Here is an 18,989-nt window from a genome sequence, read left to right on the forward strand (position 1 = left end):
TATGGATAGAAATTCTGTAACTATTTTATGTAAATATTGGGAATAAACCAATAAGTAAATATATTGTGGATAATGAGGGCCAGGTTTTCACTGGAGAAGTTACAAGTAAGAAAAGAAAGGCTAGACTGAACTCTGTTGTCGGATTGGAATTGGAAGGATCAGTATGAATATGATTATTTATGGATATAGATAGTTGGATAGAAATATAGGTGTGTGGGTGTATGTACATAAACATATTTACTAGCTCTGTTTGCTAAAAGGGCCTAGAAGCACTGACCCACCTTAGCAGCATTGAACATACTAGCACCTGACTCCTTGTTTCTGAATATGATTCTTCAGTAAAAGGAACCAGGAATTCTTGGGGAGAAGTGGGTCATTCCAGGGCTTAAGCAGGGAAACAGGATGAGCCCTGGAACGTTTCATGGTGCCAAAAAGGAAGGAAATGCTCAAAAAAAAAAAAAAAAAAAAAGGGCATGTGAAAAGGATATAGGAGCCAACTTGAGAGGAATGGAGTTTCTAATCACCAAATCTGATACAAGTTTAGAAACTAATTATAATAATGGTATATAAGGTACGGAATAAAATATGTTAGTTCATATTGCTATAAATGAGTAATTGAATAAATGGGGGGAAAGCGACACCTTTCTTTCTATAGAATTTTAATTAATTAATATATGAGAAATGATAAATACCGATAAATGCCTTTCTACAAGGCACTTACTATTTTTAAGGGACATTTTTTTTAACATTTTTTATTGATTTATAATCATTTTACAATGTTGTGTCAAATTCCAGTGTTCAGCACAATTTTTCAGTCATTCATCGACATATACACACTCATTGTCACATTTTTTTCTCTGTGAGTTATCATAACATTTTGTGTATATTTCCCTGTGCTATACAGTGTAATCTTGTTTATCTATTCTACAATTTTGAAATCTTTAAGGGACATTCTTCAAAGTAACTAGCTAGTACTTTTTTAAAGCGTCAGGGTCATGAAATCAGAGACTGAGCATCTGTCCCAGATTGAAGGATAGTAAGGAGACATGCTAACTGAACACAGTGTGGGATCTTGAATTGGATCCTGGCAGAAAAATGGATATTAGTGGGACAGTTGGCGAAAGTGGAATAAATTACATAGCTCAATTAATAGTCTTTTATCCGTGTTAATTCTGTCAGCCATCTTTTCTTACATTTGAAGCTCTGTTATTGTTACATCATCCTGATATGTCCTTTATCATTATGAAATATTCCTCTTTATCTCTGGTAATACTCAGCCTTGAAGCCTTCTTAATCAGGTCTGAATCTAGTCACTTCAGCTTTCTAATGCTTAGTTTACATGGCATCCTTTTTCATCCTTTTTTTCCCAGCCTACTTAAGTCTTTATATGAAAAAGTGCAGCTCTTACAAATAACTATGTTTTTGGCTTTCACTTTTGTAAATTTGTTCCGGCAGTCTCTGTTGTTTGTTTGGAATATCTAGTCCATTTATATTTGATTACTGATAACGTTTACATAAAGATGGCTGTCATTCTTGTTGTGTTCTTTGTATTTTTATTTTCTCTGGCTACTTTCTAGGTTCCGCTCTTCACATTTTGTTCTTAAGTATTTGACTATGATGTACTTAGGTATTAGCTTTTCCTTTGTATTTATACTACTTTGTGATTATTTTTTAGTCTTTGGATATGGGATTTGATGTCTTTTGTCAGTTCTGGAAAATTCTCAACCATTATACTGTCAATATTTTTTCTCTCTTCTTGAACTCCAATTATAGGTATGGTAGACATTTTGTTATTGTCTCCTACATCTTGGATGACTTTTTTCTTTTTTTCTCCTCTTTTGTCTGTTTTGCTTCAGTCTGGATACTTTTTGCCAACCTGTTTTCAAATCTTTTTTTTTTTTTTTTCTTATAAGTCTTTAATCTACTCTTCAGTCCATCTAGTGATGTTTTTCTTTTTTAATTTGAAATTAGTATTTTTCAGTTCTAGAATTTCCTTTTGTTTCTCTTTCAATTTTCTTTCTGTACTCTGATTTCCTGTCCATTCATTCTTTATGATTGTTTCCCTTTTTGTCTGTGAACATTATTAAAATAGCTGCTTTAAAATTATTTGCAAACTTTAACATCTGAGTCATTTTATGGCTGGTTTTTATTAATTTCCTTTTGTTTTGAACATGGGTAAAAATTTCCTGTTTCTTTACAAGTCTAGTAATTTTATCCTAGGTATCATGAATAATCTATTGTGGAGAGTTGACTTTGTTTTATTTTATTTATAAATTTATATTTCTTGCATTTGTAGAATGGTTTTATTTTAACAGCTTCTTGGGTCTGGGTCTTCCAGATCAGTAGTACCAGACTCACTGAATTTATTTGTTTATTGAATTTCTAACATATCTCTTAGTGTCAGGCATATGGAAGGTTTTTTAACATTATATTTTTCTGAAGATGATATTTTTGTTTTATTAGCCAGTTAGCTTTGCTCAAGTCACTCTCTATAAGCATTGTCACTCCTGTGGTGGACAGTAGCTAAAATGTCCCTTTCTTTAGTTCTTTTAGGCTGCTGGACATCTGTTGTGTTCATGCATAGTTCAGTGGCCAACCAGAGATTTGGACAGTTTAGTTACAGACTTTGATGTTTTTTTCTCTCTGACTGTCTTTCTGAGATTTCTTCTCCCCTCAATTCCAGCTCCTGTGATAGCTTCAAAGTCTGTCCTCTGATTCTTCAAGCTAGTAAGATTGCTGGTTTCTATTTGATTTCTAGCCAACCAGGTTCCAATTGGGGCCTGCCCTCAGGTGAAAATCCTGGGAAAGGGGGGTTACTAATAAGCCAGTGCCATTTCGTTCTTCTAAGTATTAATTTCTCTGTTTTCATTGATTTTGGTTTCTCGTTAGTGCTCTCTGATAGTTGACTTTTACATTTTATCCAGAATTTAAAGCTGTCTGTGAAATGCTGCTCTAGCATTACCAGAGGGAAAACTTTACTAAACACCTTTATAGATAAAGTCCTGTTGCCTTTATACACTACTTACAATTGCTAATGTCTTACTGTAAGCATCTACCATATTTTTTTGTTTCCACTTACCTAGTGACATGGACCTAAGCTGTCCATCTCCTTGATACTACAAATAGTACCATTTAGTGTATTACCTGTGGGAGATTTCTTTATTATATAGATCTCAAGAGTGAGATTGTTAGATTGTGGCATAATTGCATTCCTGACTTCACAAGTAAATCTCCTTCCAGCAAGGCACGAGTGTTTTCCTTTACTCCCATCCCCACAATATTTAAATTACCCAACTTTATGTTTGCCAGTCTGTTGGGTAGAAGGTAGTGTATCATTTAAACCTGCATTTTCTGATGTCTGGAGGTGTATACTTCTTCATGTTTTTTGCCTTTTGTGTGTTGGTTTTTATGTCCATTGCCTATTTTTCTGCTTATGTGTTCCAAGTCAGATCCTCACTCTTCCTTGTGATTTGTGCTGTTTTGGCCACGTGGGATAAATTCTTTCCCATCTCAAGGAAATATTCTCCTACCTTTTCTTAGTTTTATATTTTCACATTTCATAGTTAGGTCTTTAATGCAGTTGCCACTTTTGTGTGTGTAGTATGAGGTGGAAATCTGACTTCATGTTTCTCAGTTCTTCAGTTTTTCAAGTATGTTGGTTTTGTTTGTTGTTGTTGTTGTTTTTGATTACTAGTGTTTGGTTGGAAGCATGTTTTAGCATTTGTTGAGGTAATTCCACAAAGTGGTCTTCCTAAAATGTGAATCTGATTATATTGCTTGAACCCATTTCAGTGGTATGCCATTGTCTTACGATACAGTCTTTAGTCTTTAGCATGGTTTAGGAAGGTCTTTGTAAAGTTGTCTCTGCTTGTCTCTGCGTTTTCTGCCCAGTCTGCTAGTACTCTAAACTTATCATGTGCTCTTTCTTCCTATACTCAGTACAATAGGTTTTATTTGTTTCTCTGTCTGTATTGTTGACTACACTGTTGTCCCAGCAGTTCCTGTTATGTATTAGGTGCTCAACAAATACTTACCAGTTGAAGGAATTGAATTGAATAACTTGGTCTTTATCCTTCATTAACTGTCTGACTTTTTCAGATCAGATCAGTGTTTAAGGGGAATTCATTTACCTAATAAATAAGTTTACATAATAATTACTGTTAATCTCAATTCTTTCACATCTTCCCCATGTCGACATACTGTATTCATATAGCTCCTTATTTGTTTCCATAGCTCTTTACTTGTCTCATTGGATCCTTAGAACAACTCTAGATGGAAAGATGGCATTACCTCTGTTTTATGGATTTTGATCATAGTTTAAGTGGTTTGCCTGAGGCTCACACAGCTAGTTTTGTGTTTCTACCTCCTGTTTTTGGAAGGAAGAATTGTTTGCTCAGGCAGCTATGTACTATCAGTGATATGAATAAAAGCCACTTCAATCTATTATTCTGCCAAATATTTTTTAAAGGTAATATTTATGAGGTTTCTTTCGTTGGCTTCCCCCTGCCTTTATTGAGGGGGTAGGGGGAGAGTTACCTTAAGCTTTAGGACTGTAGCAATAATGGGTTTCAGTCATATTAGTACTTTTGAGGGGTGAACTATGGGTAATGGTTTCATTTAGAGATTTGCCCAAGGAACCTTAAATATCACAAAAATTATTAGACTATAATTATGGGAGGTTGGGTGTCTTTAAAATCATGTATGTATTATGAATTTTTCATAGGATATTTGATATGCCAGTAACTATCTTTTAAACTTAGATTTCAACTACTTTTGCTCTTAGATTTTTTTTTTTAAAGCATTTTTCGCATGTGCTCTATTGTTCATAGTAAGTTGCTTTGGAACTTGCTATTTCTAGGCAGACAGATTGTGCAGTTGGAGGTAGAATACTTCTCTAGCTTGATTAGTGTTATTAAATAAAGTTGAAATCATTTATGTTATTAAGTAGGTTGAGATGGTTTTCTTTTTAACTGTTGAGATTTGGCAGATTCTTAAAGGTCATATTTTAATGATGCTTCGTAATATTGAATGTTTTACTGGCATTAGGTAGTCTGAAGCATGGCCTGTTAACCACAACTGTCCAGTGTTAGAGGAACATTCAGTAATGGGATTAGCACTTTTCTCTTTCAGTTAATTTTTAAAAATATGCTAAAATATCAGTATTGTATAAATCTTAAGATATGATCTAATTCTTTAAAGATACTAATTTTATTTTCTTTAAATCTTTTTTTTCCCCTGCTCTTTTAGAGGAAGTATCATTCTGCAAAGGAAGCTTATGAACAGCTTTTGCAGACAGAAAACCTTTCTGCACAAGTAAAAGCAACTGTCTTACAACAGTTAGGTATGTAATAATTATATTTAGGATGTTGTAAATACTTCTTTTCATTGTTTTTACATGTCATGGATGATAAATATGTGGCTTATGTATTCTATTCCTTTTCTGTCCCTTTCCCCAGATTTGATAGAATTAATCTGAACCCATCATATTTCCACCCTCTGCCAAGCATCATCTATCTTACAGTCCATCTCATTATAGTTCTTCAGTGCAACTAGTCCTTTTAAGTTCTCAAAATTATACTCTGGTGTTTAACCTATGGAAGAAAGGCATTGAATACTTTGTGCCAGATATGATTAGTACTCAGTGAAGTTAAGTAATTTGCCTAAAGTCACTTAGTGATTGGTGAGCTTGCTTTCTCAGCTCTGTCAATAATATTAACTAAAACATTTTATCTAAAAATTGTGGAACATCTAACACTACAGTTTCTCTACGCATGCAGTTCTCTTGTAATGTTGAAGCTGAAGTAATGTCGTCATTTGGATGTAAATGTGTCACCATCACCAAGAAGATAATGATGGAGTTCTCCAGTATTTAATTTTGTTGCTTGGTTATTGAGCCACGTTTCTTGTTTATACTTGGTATTTCTTTTCCTTGAGCTTTTTAAAATTTGTTTTTGGTCTGGGCAAATAATTTATTGTTAATTTTTAGCCAATGTTGTAATAATGTGAATGTTTTCGAAAGATGACTTTTTAATATTTTAAAATCATTTAAACTTAAATTTTATCACTTATCTTCATGATATTAATGCATATTATATGTGTACAAAATAAACACATTGCCTTCAAATAAAACTTTTGTTTTTTTTAGTCTCTGGTTAAAATTTTACTTGAGTTATTCATACTTTTAAAAATGGTAGAAGTAATTAAATATTTGTTTTTATTGATTACATATAGTGTTTGAGTAATGTGAATTTGTATCTCTGAGTTAAAACAAGTTTATTAGTACAGCAAAAACGGTTTTGTGTTAGTTCTTAAAGTAAAAAGAACAAAGTGATGCCTTTAGAATAGATAGCTTACTCATTCAGCTAATATTTGAATACAAACCATTTTTTAATCCACATTATTTTTTTGTTTGGTGGGGGGGTAATTAAGTTTGTTTGTTTGTTTGTTTGTTTGTTTGTAGAGGAGGTGCTGGGGGGTGAACCTAGGACCTCATGCATGCTAAGTGTAATCCACATTATTTATAATTAAGGTTTTATGCATTTTAGCTGCAGTGAAAAATGTACCAATGGCAAAATGCATACATCTTTAAAATTTAAGAAATCGATTGAAATCGTTTGAATCACCTGTCCTCTTTGGCATCGGCTTACAATATTTCAGAGTGTGGAAGTAAACTTTTCATGGCTTTGAAAGGAAAAAATACTTCCCCTAATTGAGTCTAATTTATGCCTACACATCAATCTTTCCTACTTGCTTGTCACTGCTGCTGAAGCAACTCCTTTTAGAGCCTGTTACTCTAGGTCCTGTTCTTACTAGTAATAATAGTAGGCAAGATAAGGGGGGAACAGATGAATAAACGTGTGATTGACTTATATTTCCATAAAACATGGTAACTCAATATTCTTAAAATAACTTTTGGAATATAGCAACTATAATAAATGTCGTAACATAAAGGTCCTTATTTGTTATATGTACTGTGGACTATACACAAAGAACAGCTGATTTTATGCACTTGAATTGATCTGCAACTGATTGCCCAGCAAACTAAATCAGATTATTCCTGTGTGCCTTGAAGGTGTAGAATACATTATTCCATGATCCAATCTTTTGGTTACTTACATAGCCTTCTTGCTTGCTTGCTTGCTTATTTATCTGTCTATCTATCCATCTACTTATTATAACAATTGTATTTAAGCTGTGCCACATGGTGTTTTGATACACCCGTGCATAGTGAAATGATCACTACAGTCAAGCTAGTTCGCATATCCATCTCCTTATATAGTTACCATTTGTTTTTGTGTGTGGTGGGAGCACCTGAAATGTACTGTCTTAGCAAGTTTCTGGTATACATTACAGTATTGATAACTGTGGCCATCCTGCTGTACATTAGCTCTCTAGACATACTCAACCTACTTAACTGCGACTTTGTACCCTTTGACGAACATCTCCCCAGTTCCCCCACCTCACCATTTCTGGTAACCACCATTGAACTCTGTGCTTCTGTGTATTTGACTTTTTTAGATTCCACATTTAAGTGAGGTTATACACTATTTAAGTTTATTTATTAAATACTTGTGTTACCCATTTTGTACCATTCTTATTTGCACCATTTAAATATACTTTTTTTTATAGCCTTGGAGTTTTAAAAATTGTCAAAATGCTTTATAGCTTTTATTTTATACGAGGTGTGAGTATATGGCCAGTGCCAATAACGTGGGATTGTATGTGTGTGTTTTATTCTGAACTATCATTGATTACATAGCTTTATATATTTACTCCTTGGAAATAAATATTGGGTTAATAGACTGTCTTGGAGATTCTTAAATTGCACATAAATTTTTACATGGAACAGTGAATAAGACTTAACATCTTTATTTTCTTTGTTTCATATGTTGGAATTTTTTTCAAATAGAAAAATTAGAGAAGAAAAGGGGAAGTGTAGTTTGTAATCTACTAAGTGATAGGTCATTGCTTAAAATTGTTTTAATTTCTTTGGAGTGAAAATTCTTTATAGCTTTGACTGTACCTACCAGTGAGAGACTTTCTTATGACCAGAATTGACAGTTCTAAATTTTGGGAGTGTGTATAGCAAACTAATGAATAAATTGACTGAAAAGAGTATTTTTTTACTTGTTTGTTTTCTGCTTGGTATTGTTAAAAACAGAAGGACAATTAAGTCGTTCAGGTAAATATTTTTAATCATTTGCTGTAGGTTGGATGCATCATACTGTGGATCTCCTGGGAGATAAAGCCACCAAGGAAAGCTATGCTATTCAGTATCTCCAGAAGTCCTTGGAAGCAGATCCTAATTCTGGCCAGTCCTGGTATTTCCTCGGAAGGTGAGACTTATCAAGACACTTAGGTTTTGTTTTTATTTAAAGCTAAGAGTTTTGAATTATGATCTAAAATACTAGTTTACAGTTATAGCTTGATCAGTGTATTTTTCCTTTTAAATATATTTTATAACAAAGATTTCTAGAAATTAAAAATAAAAGAAAGCTTCTGAATGTGGTGGTTTTCTTACAGCATAATCTGGTCTATCAGGACATTTTTTATTTTGCTTATTGGATTTTCATTTGACTTAAATTATTGTTGGTTTTTAAAAAGTCTTATCATAGAGTAATTAATTCTTCATTAAAGTATTTAAATGCCTTTCTTTTTGATTTGTAGCATTTTCCTTATATGTCTTAATTCTGTTTGATGACTACCAGTAGCCAATGGAAGCTTGCTATTTATCATTTTGATCAGTGATATATACCTTAGAATGGGCATATTTGATTAACAGTAGATCTCAAATCACAGTTCTACTTGAAATCTTACAGTGAGAAAGTACATACATTAATATTGGATTTGTTGTAGGAGAAGTGACATGTAGTGAAAATAGTTTTTTGTAAGTGTGTAACCTTTTCTCTGTACTTTGAATGTCTCAGTTGTGCTTACTGATTATCTGGAACAACCTTATGTATATATATCTGATAGAATATATTTTTGGACCATCATCTGATTGTATTTTGGTTTCTAATTGGTTTTAGCTTTTGCAGTATGGTGGAAAGATCAGTCAACTAGGAGCCAAGAGACTTGGATTTAAGTCTTGGCTAAGCTACTATTTGTGAAATTGTGGATAGTACAATTAAACCTTTTGAGGCTTCCGTTTTCTGTTGGTTAAGAAGATTATATTAGATGAGTGGTTCTTAGTGGGGGGCATTTTTACCCCATAGGGGACATTTCTTAATGTCTGTAGAGACATTTTGCTTATCACAACTATGGGGAATGCTGCTGACATCTAGTGGGACAGCGCTCCACAGTAAAAGATTACCTGGCCCCAAATGTCAGTGGTGCTGAGGTCAAGAAGCCCTGAGTAGGTTGTCTATTAGATACCTTACCACTCTAAAGGTTCTCCTTTTATGATTTCTTTTGAGATTATTCTATTTTGTACTAATTTTAAGCTTTTTTCCGTTTCTTTTTCTATCGGAATATTTTACTTTGAGTGAGTTTGCCATATAATCACATTAAATTTTAGTATTTTGTATGGTTTCACTTTTTCCCTTTAAATTTAGCAAAATATATTTCTATGAGATGGAATAATATTAAGATACTTCCTTCTTTAAAAAAATTTGATTCCTCAATAATATACAGCAAGAGTTGAATGGAAAAGTAGCTATTTTTAGCAGGGATTTTTCTAATCCCTTCCCAGGCTTCTAAAATTATCTAATTTAGGTTGCTTATAATAAAGTTTGAGAATCCAAACTTTGTCTTTCTCTTTCACTAAAGATCTTTGGGAGCAGAAACTGGATCTTAACCATTTCTTTGTATCTCCTTGCCTAGCAAAGTGGCTGTTAAGTAAATGGAATAAATGAACAAACTAAACGCTGTTTGTGTTTAGAGCTAGCGCTGTTAGTACTAGAAGTAGGGCCTCGCCTGGTCATTGCCTCTAGTGTTAATGTTTATATATGAAAATTTCTTTTGATATAGATTAAAAGGAATGTGTACCAGAAAATATTTTCCTTTTGACCTAAGATAAAGATTAGTAGTCGTTTAATACAAAATAATAGTTTAGATGTCTTTTCAATGTAAGTTTTTTCTTAATTCTAGGCATATAAAATTAATATATGATGGAACATCTAAAATTACTATTTTAGTAATACCACAATTTTCAGCTGAGTGAGCACTGTTCTACAGGAGGTCCCCCCCCCCCCCCCCCCGTTAACTGATTTTTACATTTTAACCATTGTGATGCTTTTATTTGGATCTTTTTGGATAAAAATTTCCAAATATACAGTACACTTTACTGACTTCACAAGTAAAGGATACTTTCTACAGTTTAACTTGGTTTGGGATTCTAGATTATTGTGTTAGGTGTTCATTACTTTTTACCTACAATAATATAATTTGAGGACTATTTTAGACTTTTTTCTTTGTGTTTACTTTTCTTACTCTCTTTCACTGCCTTCCCATGTATTACTTCTAATCTGTTTTGTTGTGAGAAAATTTTTATGAATAAATTATATTTTAGAAGTTATTAAAGCTCTGAAGGAATACCTCAGGCTTCAGTAAGCAGCTTTGGCATTTGATGATCCTAATATTTTTGAGGCTTTTTATTACTTACCTCTGCATTCAGGTCTGTGTTGAAGATTGAATTTGTCATTTGACATGTGTATATCATAATGGAAACATAATGTGGTAATGCTGTTACTGTAGCACTAATCATTGACTGTGTTGTCACAGAACTATAAAATGTTAGAGCTGGGAGGTACCAGGGGGTCACCTGGTTCACCCTGAAAACTTGCCATTTTACAGATGTTTTAGAAAGTGAGTTCAAAGAAGTAAAATGTTTTGTCCAAGGTCACAGTCACACAGGTAACTAGTATCAGACCAGGGACTAGATCCCAGGTTCAGCCCACACCCAGTGCTTTTTCAGTTACACAGGGCTGTCTCAGGGGAACCTCGTTAGGTTTTATTAGGTTGGCAGTTGGATTGGGACATCTGTATTTGGGCACATTGGTTTCCTACTTTCACTTTGTAGGAACCGAATATGAAAACATTGGTTTGGGGAATTGCTGCTTATTCCTCCCAGCGGTTGGACAAATTTGTCTATAAATCGGAGCTTGGCTTTGATTTAACCAACAGCAAACAGAGCATGTTTTCTACCATTAGTTAAGCATTCCCTTTCTTTGTGGTGTCTGGCCCTGTTTGGCCTTGTTACTGCCCTCCTTTCCTGAATTCTCTCCTCATAAAACAGTTTGCAGACGCTCTTTGACACTGCCTTCTCTGTCTCAGTCACTGACCTTTCTTATATTGCCCCATCCTCAAGAGTAGTGATTCCTTAGGTTTATTTTTACCTCTCCTTTATAGGTATTCTGTGTTTTTATACCCTCTCTTCCATATATGGATGAATTCCAAATCTAGATTTCTGTACTTCAAGGTTTAAACCCCAGGACCAGATCTCCTATTCTTTACCTAGCATTACCCATTTTAGTATCCTCACCTCATGTCAAAGCCAGCATATTTCAAACCTCATTCATCACATTTTCCCCCAAACCAGCTCCTTCTCTTTTATTTTTGCCAATAATATCACCATTTCCCTCCTCTGTTTAATCAGGCTTAAAAACTAAGTTATAACCCCACCCCCATAAATATCGAATTAATCTGTCACAAAGTCTTTTTCTTTGTTGTCACTTCCGTTACTGTCATCCCAATTTTGGCCTATTCCAAACTAGCTAGTATAGCTACCGTCTTTTTTACTATCCATAATTTATTTTCCTCTCAGTTTGTCCTTATACATTGTTAGCAGATTAATATTCCTATAAAGTGCTTTCATCGTGCCATTCCTCTTGTTAGAAGAACAAACTTCAGGGTGTTCTTGGGTTGGATTTTAAATTCTCTGTTAGTATCTGTGCTATCATATGCATTAGGTTTTGCTCATACTGTTCAAGCAACATTTTGAAATGCCTTCTCTCACTTTCTCTGCCTGAATCAGTAGTTCCCAGATTTTTGGATTACTTGAATCAGTAAAATTTCAAAGAAAAATTCTGAGGATCAAAATACAGTGTATGGGCAAGTAAAGATATTTTAAAATTTTTTGCTATTTACTTAGTCAATACTCTTTCAAAATAACTCAATTATAATACAAACATAGTTTAATGGAAAATTTATGCATGTATGTGTATGTTGTTGTTTTTCTGTTTTGTTTGCTTGGCCAAATTGCCATATAGTGGTTGGTGATGGAAGTTAGTGGTCTAAACCGTAAGCATCTACACATATTCAGATCCCTTTCTCTTACTCGTCCCTTTCTTGCCTTTCCTAAATCCTGTAGTGTGTATTGTGGTCCCTTCTACCCTAAATTGTCAGACTAGTTACTGTCTGTGCTAGCCTTTTGATACAGTATCATGACATTATAATGTGTCTTTGATCCTCAACTAAATTGTAAGCTCCTTAGAGATGGACTGGGTTGTTTTTGTTTTTGTTTTTGTTTTTTCCCTTAGTGCCAAACACTAGGATAATTCTGTATTTATGTTTTCAGCTGTTCTATGTATCCATCAAGTACATCTACATTAAGAAAATGGCAGGTTCTTGAAACTTTAATCATCCCTTGCTACCCTTACTAGTCAGGAAATACTGTACTTATTTTATACTATTTCTGATAGTTACCTTGATATTAACTATGTCTTACATTTGTGTTTTTTATGAATTAAAGAATTACTGCCCTCATTGTTACTATTTAAGAAAGGAGAATTGAAATCTGATTCAGCAAGTCTTACCAACATAGAATGGTTTTCTTGGTTTCTAACCCTATATTCTTACTCTAAAGAAAACCAGAAATCAAGCGATATAAGTACAGTGGGGTGTGCGTGTGTTTTCTCCTCTTAGTATTATAATATTGAAGTGATATGACCTTTAAGTATTTTAATAGGTGTTAAAGCATGCTGTATTAATGAACTATCAGATAGACTATAATGTAGTTTTAAAGGATTAATTATAATGTCCATTATTATTATCATATATTTACACATTCACACAAATATGTTAGCTTATTTAAATAAAATTTAATAATTTAAATAAATTTATATTATTAAATGTTAGTTTTTTATCTGCTTTGACATACCCTTTCAGCAAATTATTTTATTAATCAATCAGTATTAATGATATTTTCTTGATTTTTTTTTTTTTTTCCCTTTTCCCCTCTCCTTTAGGTGCTATTCAAGTATTGGGAAAGTTCAGGATGCCTTTATATCTTACAGGCAGTCTATTGATAAATCAGAAGCAAGTGCAGATACATGGTGTTCAATAGGGTAAGATTTTGTATAAAAATAATGTCATTATAGTTGATACCCAAAGATATATATGTCACAGATAATGTACTTCATAGTTTATGTCATGTTATGAAGCTAGCAGTTCTTCTTAGTTGACTTCTTTTTTCTTAATTTCTCTTCCCAGCGTGCTATATCAGCAGCAAAATCAGCCTATGGATGCTTTACAGGCCTATATTTGTGCTGTACAATTGGACCATGGCCATGCTGCAGCCTGGATGGACCTAGGCACACTCTACGAATCCTGCAACCAGCCTCAGGATGCCATTAAATGCTACTTAAATGCAACCAGAAGCAGAAGTTGTAGTAATACCTCTGCACTTGCAGCACGAATTAAGTATTTACAGGTAAAATGTTTAAATAGCAGTTTTTTAAAGCACATGTTTCCCCATGACACTCAGGCAGGAGGAGGGTGGCTGGAAAGTTTGTCTAGTTGTGTTTTGATGTCTATAATTTGTTTCCATATTTTGTAAACATACCATAGCTTGTAATATTATTTTACTTTTCATTTTAAGTAAGATATGCAGTATTTTAAAAGATGCTCTTTTGTACATTTACTCTGTTGATGCATATTAATTTACATAATTTTTTTCTATGTACTGTCTACATTTTTAAGTTGTCATAGCATTTTAGAGAAAAGAACACAAACACTGTCTTTCACTCTTGCTTGGAGTTTCATGAGAAGACAGCTATAAGAACTCTGAAAACAGAGCTCAGTTTTGTTTTAATTCTCACAAAGGTTTATATTCCGGTTACCCTCATTATACTTAGTATCTTTCTGAAACCCCAAATTAAGAATCTATTTTCTTTTAAAAACAATTAGTTATAGCATTTAGGAAGATTTAGTGGACTTGCTCTTACTCAATTAGGCTTGTGTTAAATTTGCTTTTTACATAATTTTTCCTAGGCTCAGTTGTGTAACCTTCCACAAGGTAGTCTACAGAATAAAACTAAATTACTTCCTAGTATTGAGGAGGCATGGAGCCTACCAATCCCCGCAGAGCTTACCTCCAGGCAGGGTGCCATGAACACAGCGCAGCAGGTGAGAAGTTGGGTTATGTTCTGCAGGTGCCCAGCTTTAAGGGTTCTTTTCAGTCTGTAGTGGTCAAGCGTATTTTACTAAGCGCAAGAGGCTTTTATTACTGAAAGGCCTTTTTATTGAATTGTGAAGGGAATCGAGAGCAAATTAAAACTCCCTCTGATATGGGAAGAAATTTTGGGGTGCCAATTTAGAACCTTTGTGCATTTTCATGATTTTGAAGGAGATTTCTTAAAGTAATGCTGCAGTGGTTTATTTAATTTTTAAAGCAAGTTTTTCAAAGGAAGGTACACATTCCTCCATTGATGATTCATTTGATTTTGATTTTTCAATAATGCAATCAGCGATGTCCACATAGCTTTGAAAAGTATGCAGCTTGTAAAGTTTTATAATTTGAAGGAATGAATTAAGAATATATAGAACCCTATTTTTGTCTTCCTTCTGTGATTCTTAGGCATGTAAACCTCATCATCCAAATACTGAACCTGTATTAGGCCTCAGTCAAACACCAATTTCACAGCAATCCTTGCCACTACACATGATTCCTTCTAGCCAAGTAGATGACCTGTCCAGTCCTGCCAAGAGGAAAAGAACATCTAGTCCAACAAAGGTATATGTTTTAGAGAATTAGAAAATCCCAATCAAAACGAAACTCCCAACTGCCCTGAACTTGTGCAGTTTGAACAACATCTGTCCTTTATTTTAAATCTGTGGACATCAAAGAGTGAAAGGTTTGAGTTTTTCCATCCCAAATTCTTAGCATCATATTAAATATAGAAAGTAGGGATAAATTTGCATTCATCAAGTCATTTACTCATCTCCCTGCCGTTAAGATCTCAACACACTTTTCATCATCACTTTCTACTGACATTGAAATAAACTTAACGTTGGATCTAGTGGACAGTGTGGTATTTAGGTTAGTCATTGGGGCCATAGTTTAGGGGTGGGCCTTTTTGGGTGGCTTATTAAAGAGTCAATATTTTTTAAATTAATGATTTTCTAAAATTATTATGCATGTAAAATTATTTTTGAAAGAACTAAATGTCATAACATCTTTTTTATATGTAAATATTCCAATTCATAGTCATTTGGCCTCCATTAGTCATGATTGTTAATTCCATGGATTTAACCATATATTCTTTAATTTTTTAATATCAATTTTCCTCAGAATACTTCTGATAATTGGAGTAGTGGCCACGCAGTGTCACATCCTCCAGCACAACAACAAAGTCATTCATGGTGTTTGACACCACAGAAATTACAGGTATGTAAGATGCTTTTAACAGATTGTTTTTCCTAGTGAAAAAGAGTAGAGGTAGTAAGTTGTTAAGTTTTTTTAAGTATTAGTTCTTAAAGTTGAATGGCAGTAAAATCAATTAATATGCACATAAGTAAAATGAACCCACATTTACCGGAGTAATAAGAGATAATTCATTCTTATTTCTCACTTATTTTTAGGTTCCCCGCCCCCGCTCCTCTCTCAAATAAGTAGTATATTCTCATGGTTCAAGCTGCCTATGTATGAGTTTAGGGTATATAGAGTAAATTCTCCTTCCAATTCCTGCCCCTACCCCCTCAGTTCCCCTAATAGGCAGCCAGTGTTACTAACTTTTATCTATCTTTCCAGAGCTATGTCATGCACATACAAATATGCATCCCCTTTCTCTCATGTTATTTTTCTCCTTTTTACACAGATGGTAGAATGCTATATATACTGTTAATAATGTATTTTACAGACCTTCCTATGTGAATATATAAAGAGCTTTATTTTATGCCTACACCTTATTTCTTTATGTAGGTGTCATACTTTAATTAGGCAGACCACTAGTTTTGGACAGTCAGGTTGTCCTCAAACTTCTCCTCTTCAAAACAGTGCTGCTTTGAGTGTACTTGTCATAATGCATTTCTAAGCTTAAAGAACTTTCTGTGTAAATACTGACAAATACTGAATAAAATTTCATGCCCATTTATCTCAAAGATCACATTACAATAAACCTTTTTGAGATAAATGTTTATTCTTTACTTTCTCAAACTTCTTAAAGGACTTCATCTTACGGATCATTGCCGTTGGTCAGAAATCAGTATCTTCGACTAGACAGCGGTTCTGAGTTTTATCTGCTCATTTCAGGGAAAGGTTGCTTAGAATAGTGAGCTTGTTTCTTAGATATGTCTTTGACTGTATTCTCCTTTCTTCTTCTTCTAGCACTTGGAACAGCTCCGTGCAAATAGGAATAATTTAAATCCAGCACAGAAACTGATGCTGGAACAGCTGGAAAGTCAGTTTGTCTTAATGCAGCAACACCAAGTGTGTATAGCATTTATTTTCCCTAAAATTTTTTAGGATTTTGAGTATTTTTATTGACTGGAACATCATTTTAGAGTATGTTCATGTCCACTTCTACTTTCTACCAGTATTTGGTGGAATTTAGTAATCTATGCTTCTTGAAATACTGATAATGGACAGAGATTTTTAGGGAAAAAACAGCTATATATTTGATTTTGAACACAGGACTTAGAGTTTTATTATTTGTTTAAATCCTATTTTGCATGGATTTTATTTATATTATTTAATACTTAACAAGCTGTCCTAAACTGAGGTGGGGTTCTTTCGAGCTTGTTTAGTTTGGAGAATCTGGCATATAAATATGATAGAATGGAATTTTGAGATCCCTGTTTTGTGATTGAAGAAAAGACCTATAAATTTGAGTCTTTTTCCATAGTTTTCAGCTGCTTTCTTTTGTCATTACTAAAGGGATATTTCTTAAAAAAAGAAACATTCCTGCTTTTTTTGAGGAAGCTAATCTAAATATGAACAAACACAATTTCTTTTTTTGAAAAAATATTTTTTAGCCAGGGATTACTTAGTTAAACACCTTCATATTCTGGTTCTGTTCCACATGGGCCACACAGGCAGCATTTCTTTTTCTTTTTCTTTTCTTTCTTTCTTTCTTTTTTTTTTTTTTTTTTTTTGACAGATGAGACAAACAGGAGTTGCACAGGTACGATCTACTGGAATTCCTAACGGGCCAACAGCTGACTCATCACTGCCTACAAACTCAGTCTCTGGCCAGGAGCCACAGCTTGCTCTGACCAGAGTGCCTAGCGTCTCTCAGCCTGGAGTCCGCCCTGCCTGCCCTGGGCAGCCTTTGGCCAATGGACCCTTTTCTGCAGGCCATGTTCCCTGTAGCACATCAAGAACGCTGGGAAGTACAGACACTATTTTGATAGGCAATAATCACATAACAGGAAGTGGAAGTAATGGAAACGTGCCTTACCTGCAGCGAAACGCACTCACTCTACCTCATAACCGCACAAACCTGACCAGCAGCGCAGAGGAGCCGTGGAAAAACCAACTATCTAACTCCACTCAGGTAATAGGACTGACTGCCTTCTTGTTGGCTTCTCACATAATAGTTATCTTTATTTATTTGACTTTATGCATTTTGAGAGAAGAAGAAATAGAAGTTTGGAAACTGTTTTCATAAGCATTTATAGTACTACAATGTTCCTACTACATCGTGACTCTGTATTATATGTATGTGAGTATATTTTCTTTTCCATAGAAAGTTTACACACATAGGTAATGTTAGAAATTTCTAAGGGAAAAAGAAAATAGATCATACAGTCTCCCAAAATCCACTGTTCAATTACAATGGCACCCTGAGCACTTATGGTGATGTTTCTTAGTTTACTTCTGCATGTGTTGCCTACTTAAGATCAGGTCTGGTAGGAGAAAAAGACCGCTAAAGAAGCAGTCACCATAAATTACTATGAAGTGTGATCTTGGGAAATTGCTATCAAAGTAGGTAGGAGAGCACGTATGTTTGAGTTTCCAGAAATTAGAGAATTTGGGACAAGAGAGAGCTGGTAAAGTTATCTAGAGTATGGATTAAGAAAGGGGGTTGGAATATGAAGCTGAAGGAGGTAAAGGAAGTTGCCTAATTTGTCTTGATGGCAGAGTGGAGCCACTGAAGTTTTTGAATGGACTTCAGGAATATTATTTTTATCAAAGATATGTGCCATATTGTACTCAGTAGTTCACTGTTAGACATTTAACTTCCAAGTTTTTACTTCAGAATATCCACAAAATTTTCCCTGTATTCTGGGTTATTTCCGTGGAGCAGATGCTCCAAAGTAGAACTGAAGGGTCAAAGAGTAAGTATTTTAAAAAAATGTTGTGAATATGTACTGCCAAGTTACTTATACCTTTATTAGTCTCCTGGAAATACTTGACTTACTGCTGGCTAGCCTTTTATTATTGGTAAAACTGAGATAAGTTCTTTTTCTAAGACTTTTAAATTTATTCTTGAAGTACTATTCTTGGTAGAACCATCTTTTCTAGAGTGATTAGTAATTTTATTCACTCTTAAAGAAATTTTGAGCACCCACTGTGTTCATGTGAATAAAGATCTGAAAGAGTTACAGAAGTGAGGCCTGAAGATATTTGTGATGAGAGTGTTCCAGGTCTAGGGAGCAGCAGGGAGCAATAGGCTCTAAGGCAAGAGTGTGTTTTGTATATTTAGGGACAATTAAGGTGGCAGTCATGGCTGAGCAGGGCCAGCGAAGGGCGAGAGGACAGGTAAATGTGGTCCAGCTAGAGACAGGCTGGCTAAATCATGTTCAGCCTTGCAGGCCATTGTAAGGAT

General features: G+C 34.2%; 1 protein-coding gene across 8 annotated transcripts in view; it reads left to right on the forward strand.

Annotated features, from left to right (window-relative positions):
* Window positions 1-18,989, forward strand: part of KDM6A (lysine demethylase 6A) — a 168,116-nt gene that overhangs the window by 107,730 nt on the left and 41,397 nt on the right. Inside the window, exons 9-17 of one of the 8 annotated variants that reach the window (XM_074359374.1) lie at window positions 5,248-5,341; window positions 8,210-8,336; window positions 13,188-13,286; window positions 13,432-13,651; window positions 14,212-14,346; window positions 14,798-14,953; window positions 15,512-15,607; window positions 16,547-16,648; window positions 17,319-17,714. In XM_074359374.1, the coding sequence (XP_074215475.1) occupies window positions 5,248-5,341; window positions 8,210-8,336; window positions 13,188-13,286; window positions 13,432-13,651; window positions 14,212-14,346; window positions 14,798-14,953; window positions 15,512-15,607; window positions 16,547-16,648; window positions 17,319-17,714 (1,425 nt within the window). The remainder of the gene's footprint in view (window positions 1-5,247; window positions 5,342-8,209; window positions 8,337-13,187; window positions 13,287-13,431; window positions 13,652-14,211; window positions 14,347-14,797; window positions 14,954-15,511; window positions 15,608-16,546; window positions 16,649-17,318; window positions 17,715-18,989) is intronic. The other 7 variants (XM_074359375.1, XM_074359377.1, XM_074359376.1 and 4 more) reach the window with 7 other exon arrangements.

This window comes from Camelus bactrianus, chromosome X (genome assembly GCF_048773025.1).
Source record: "Camelus bactrianus isolate YW-2024 breed Bactrian camel chromosome X, ASM4877302v1, whole genome shotgun sequence".
Classification (NCBI taxonomy): Eukaryota; Metazoa; Chordata; class Mammalia; order Artiodactyla; family Camelidae; genus Camelus; species Camelus bactrianus.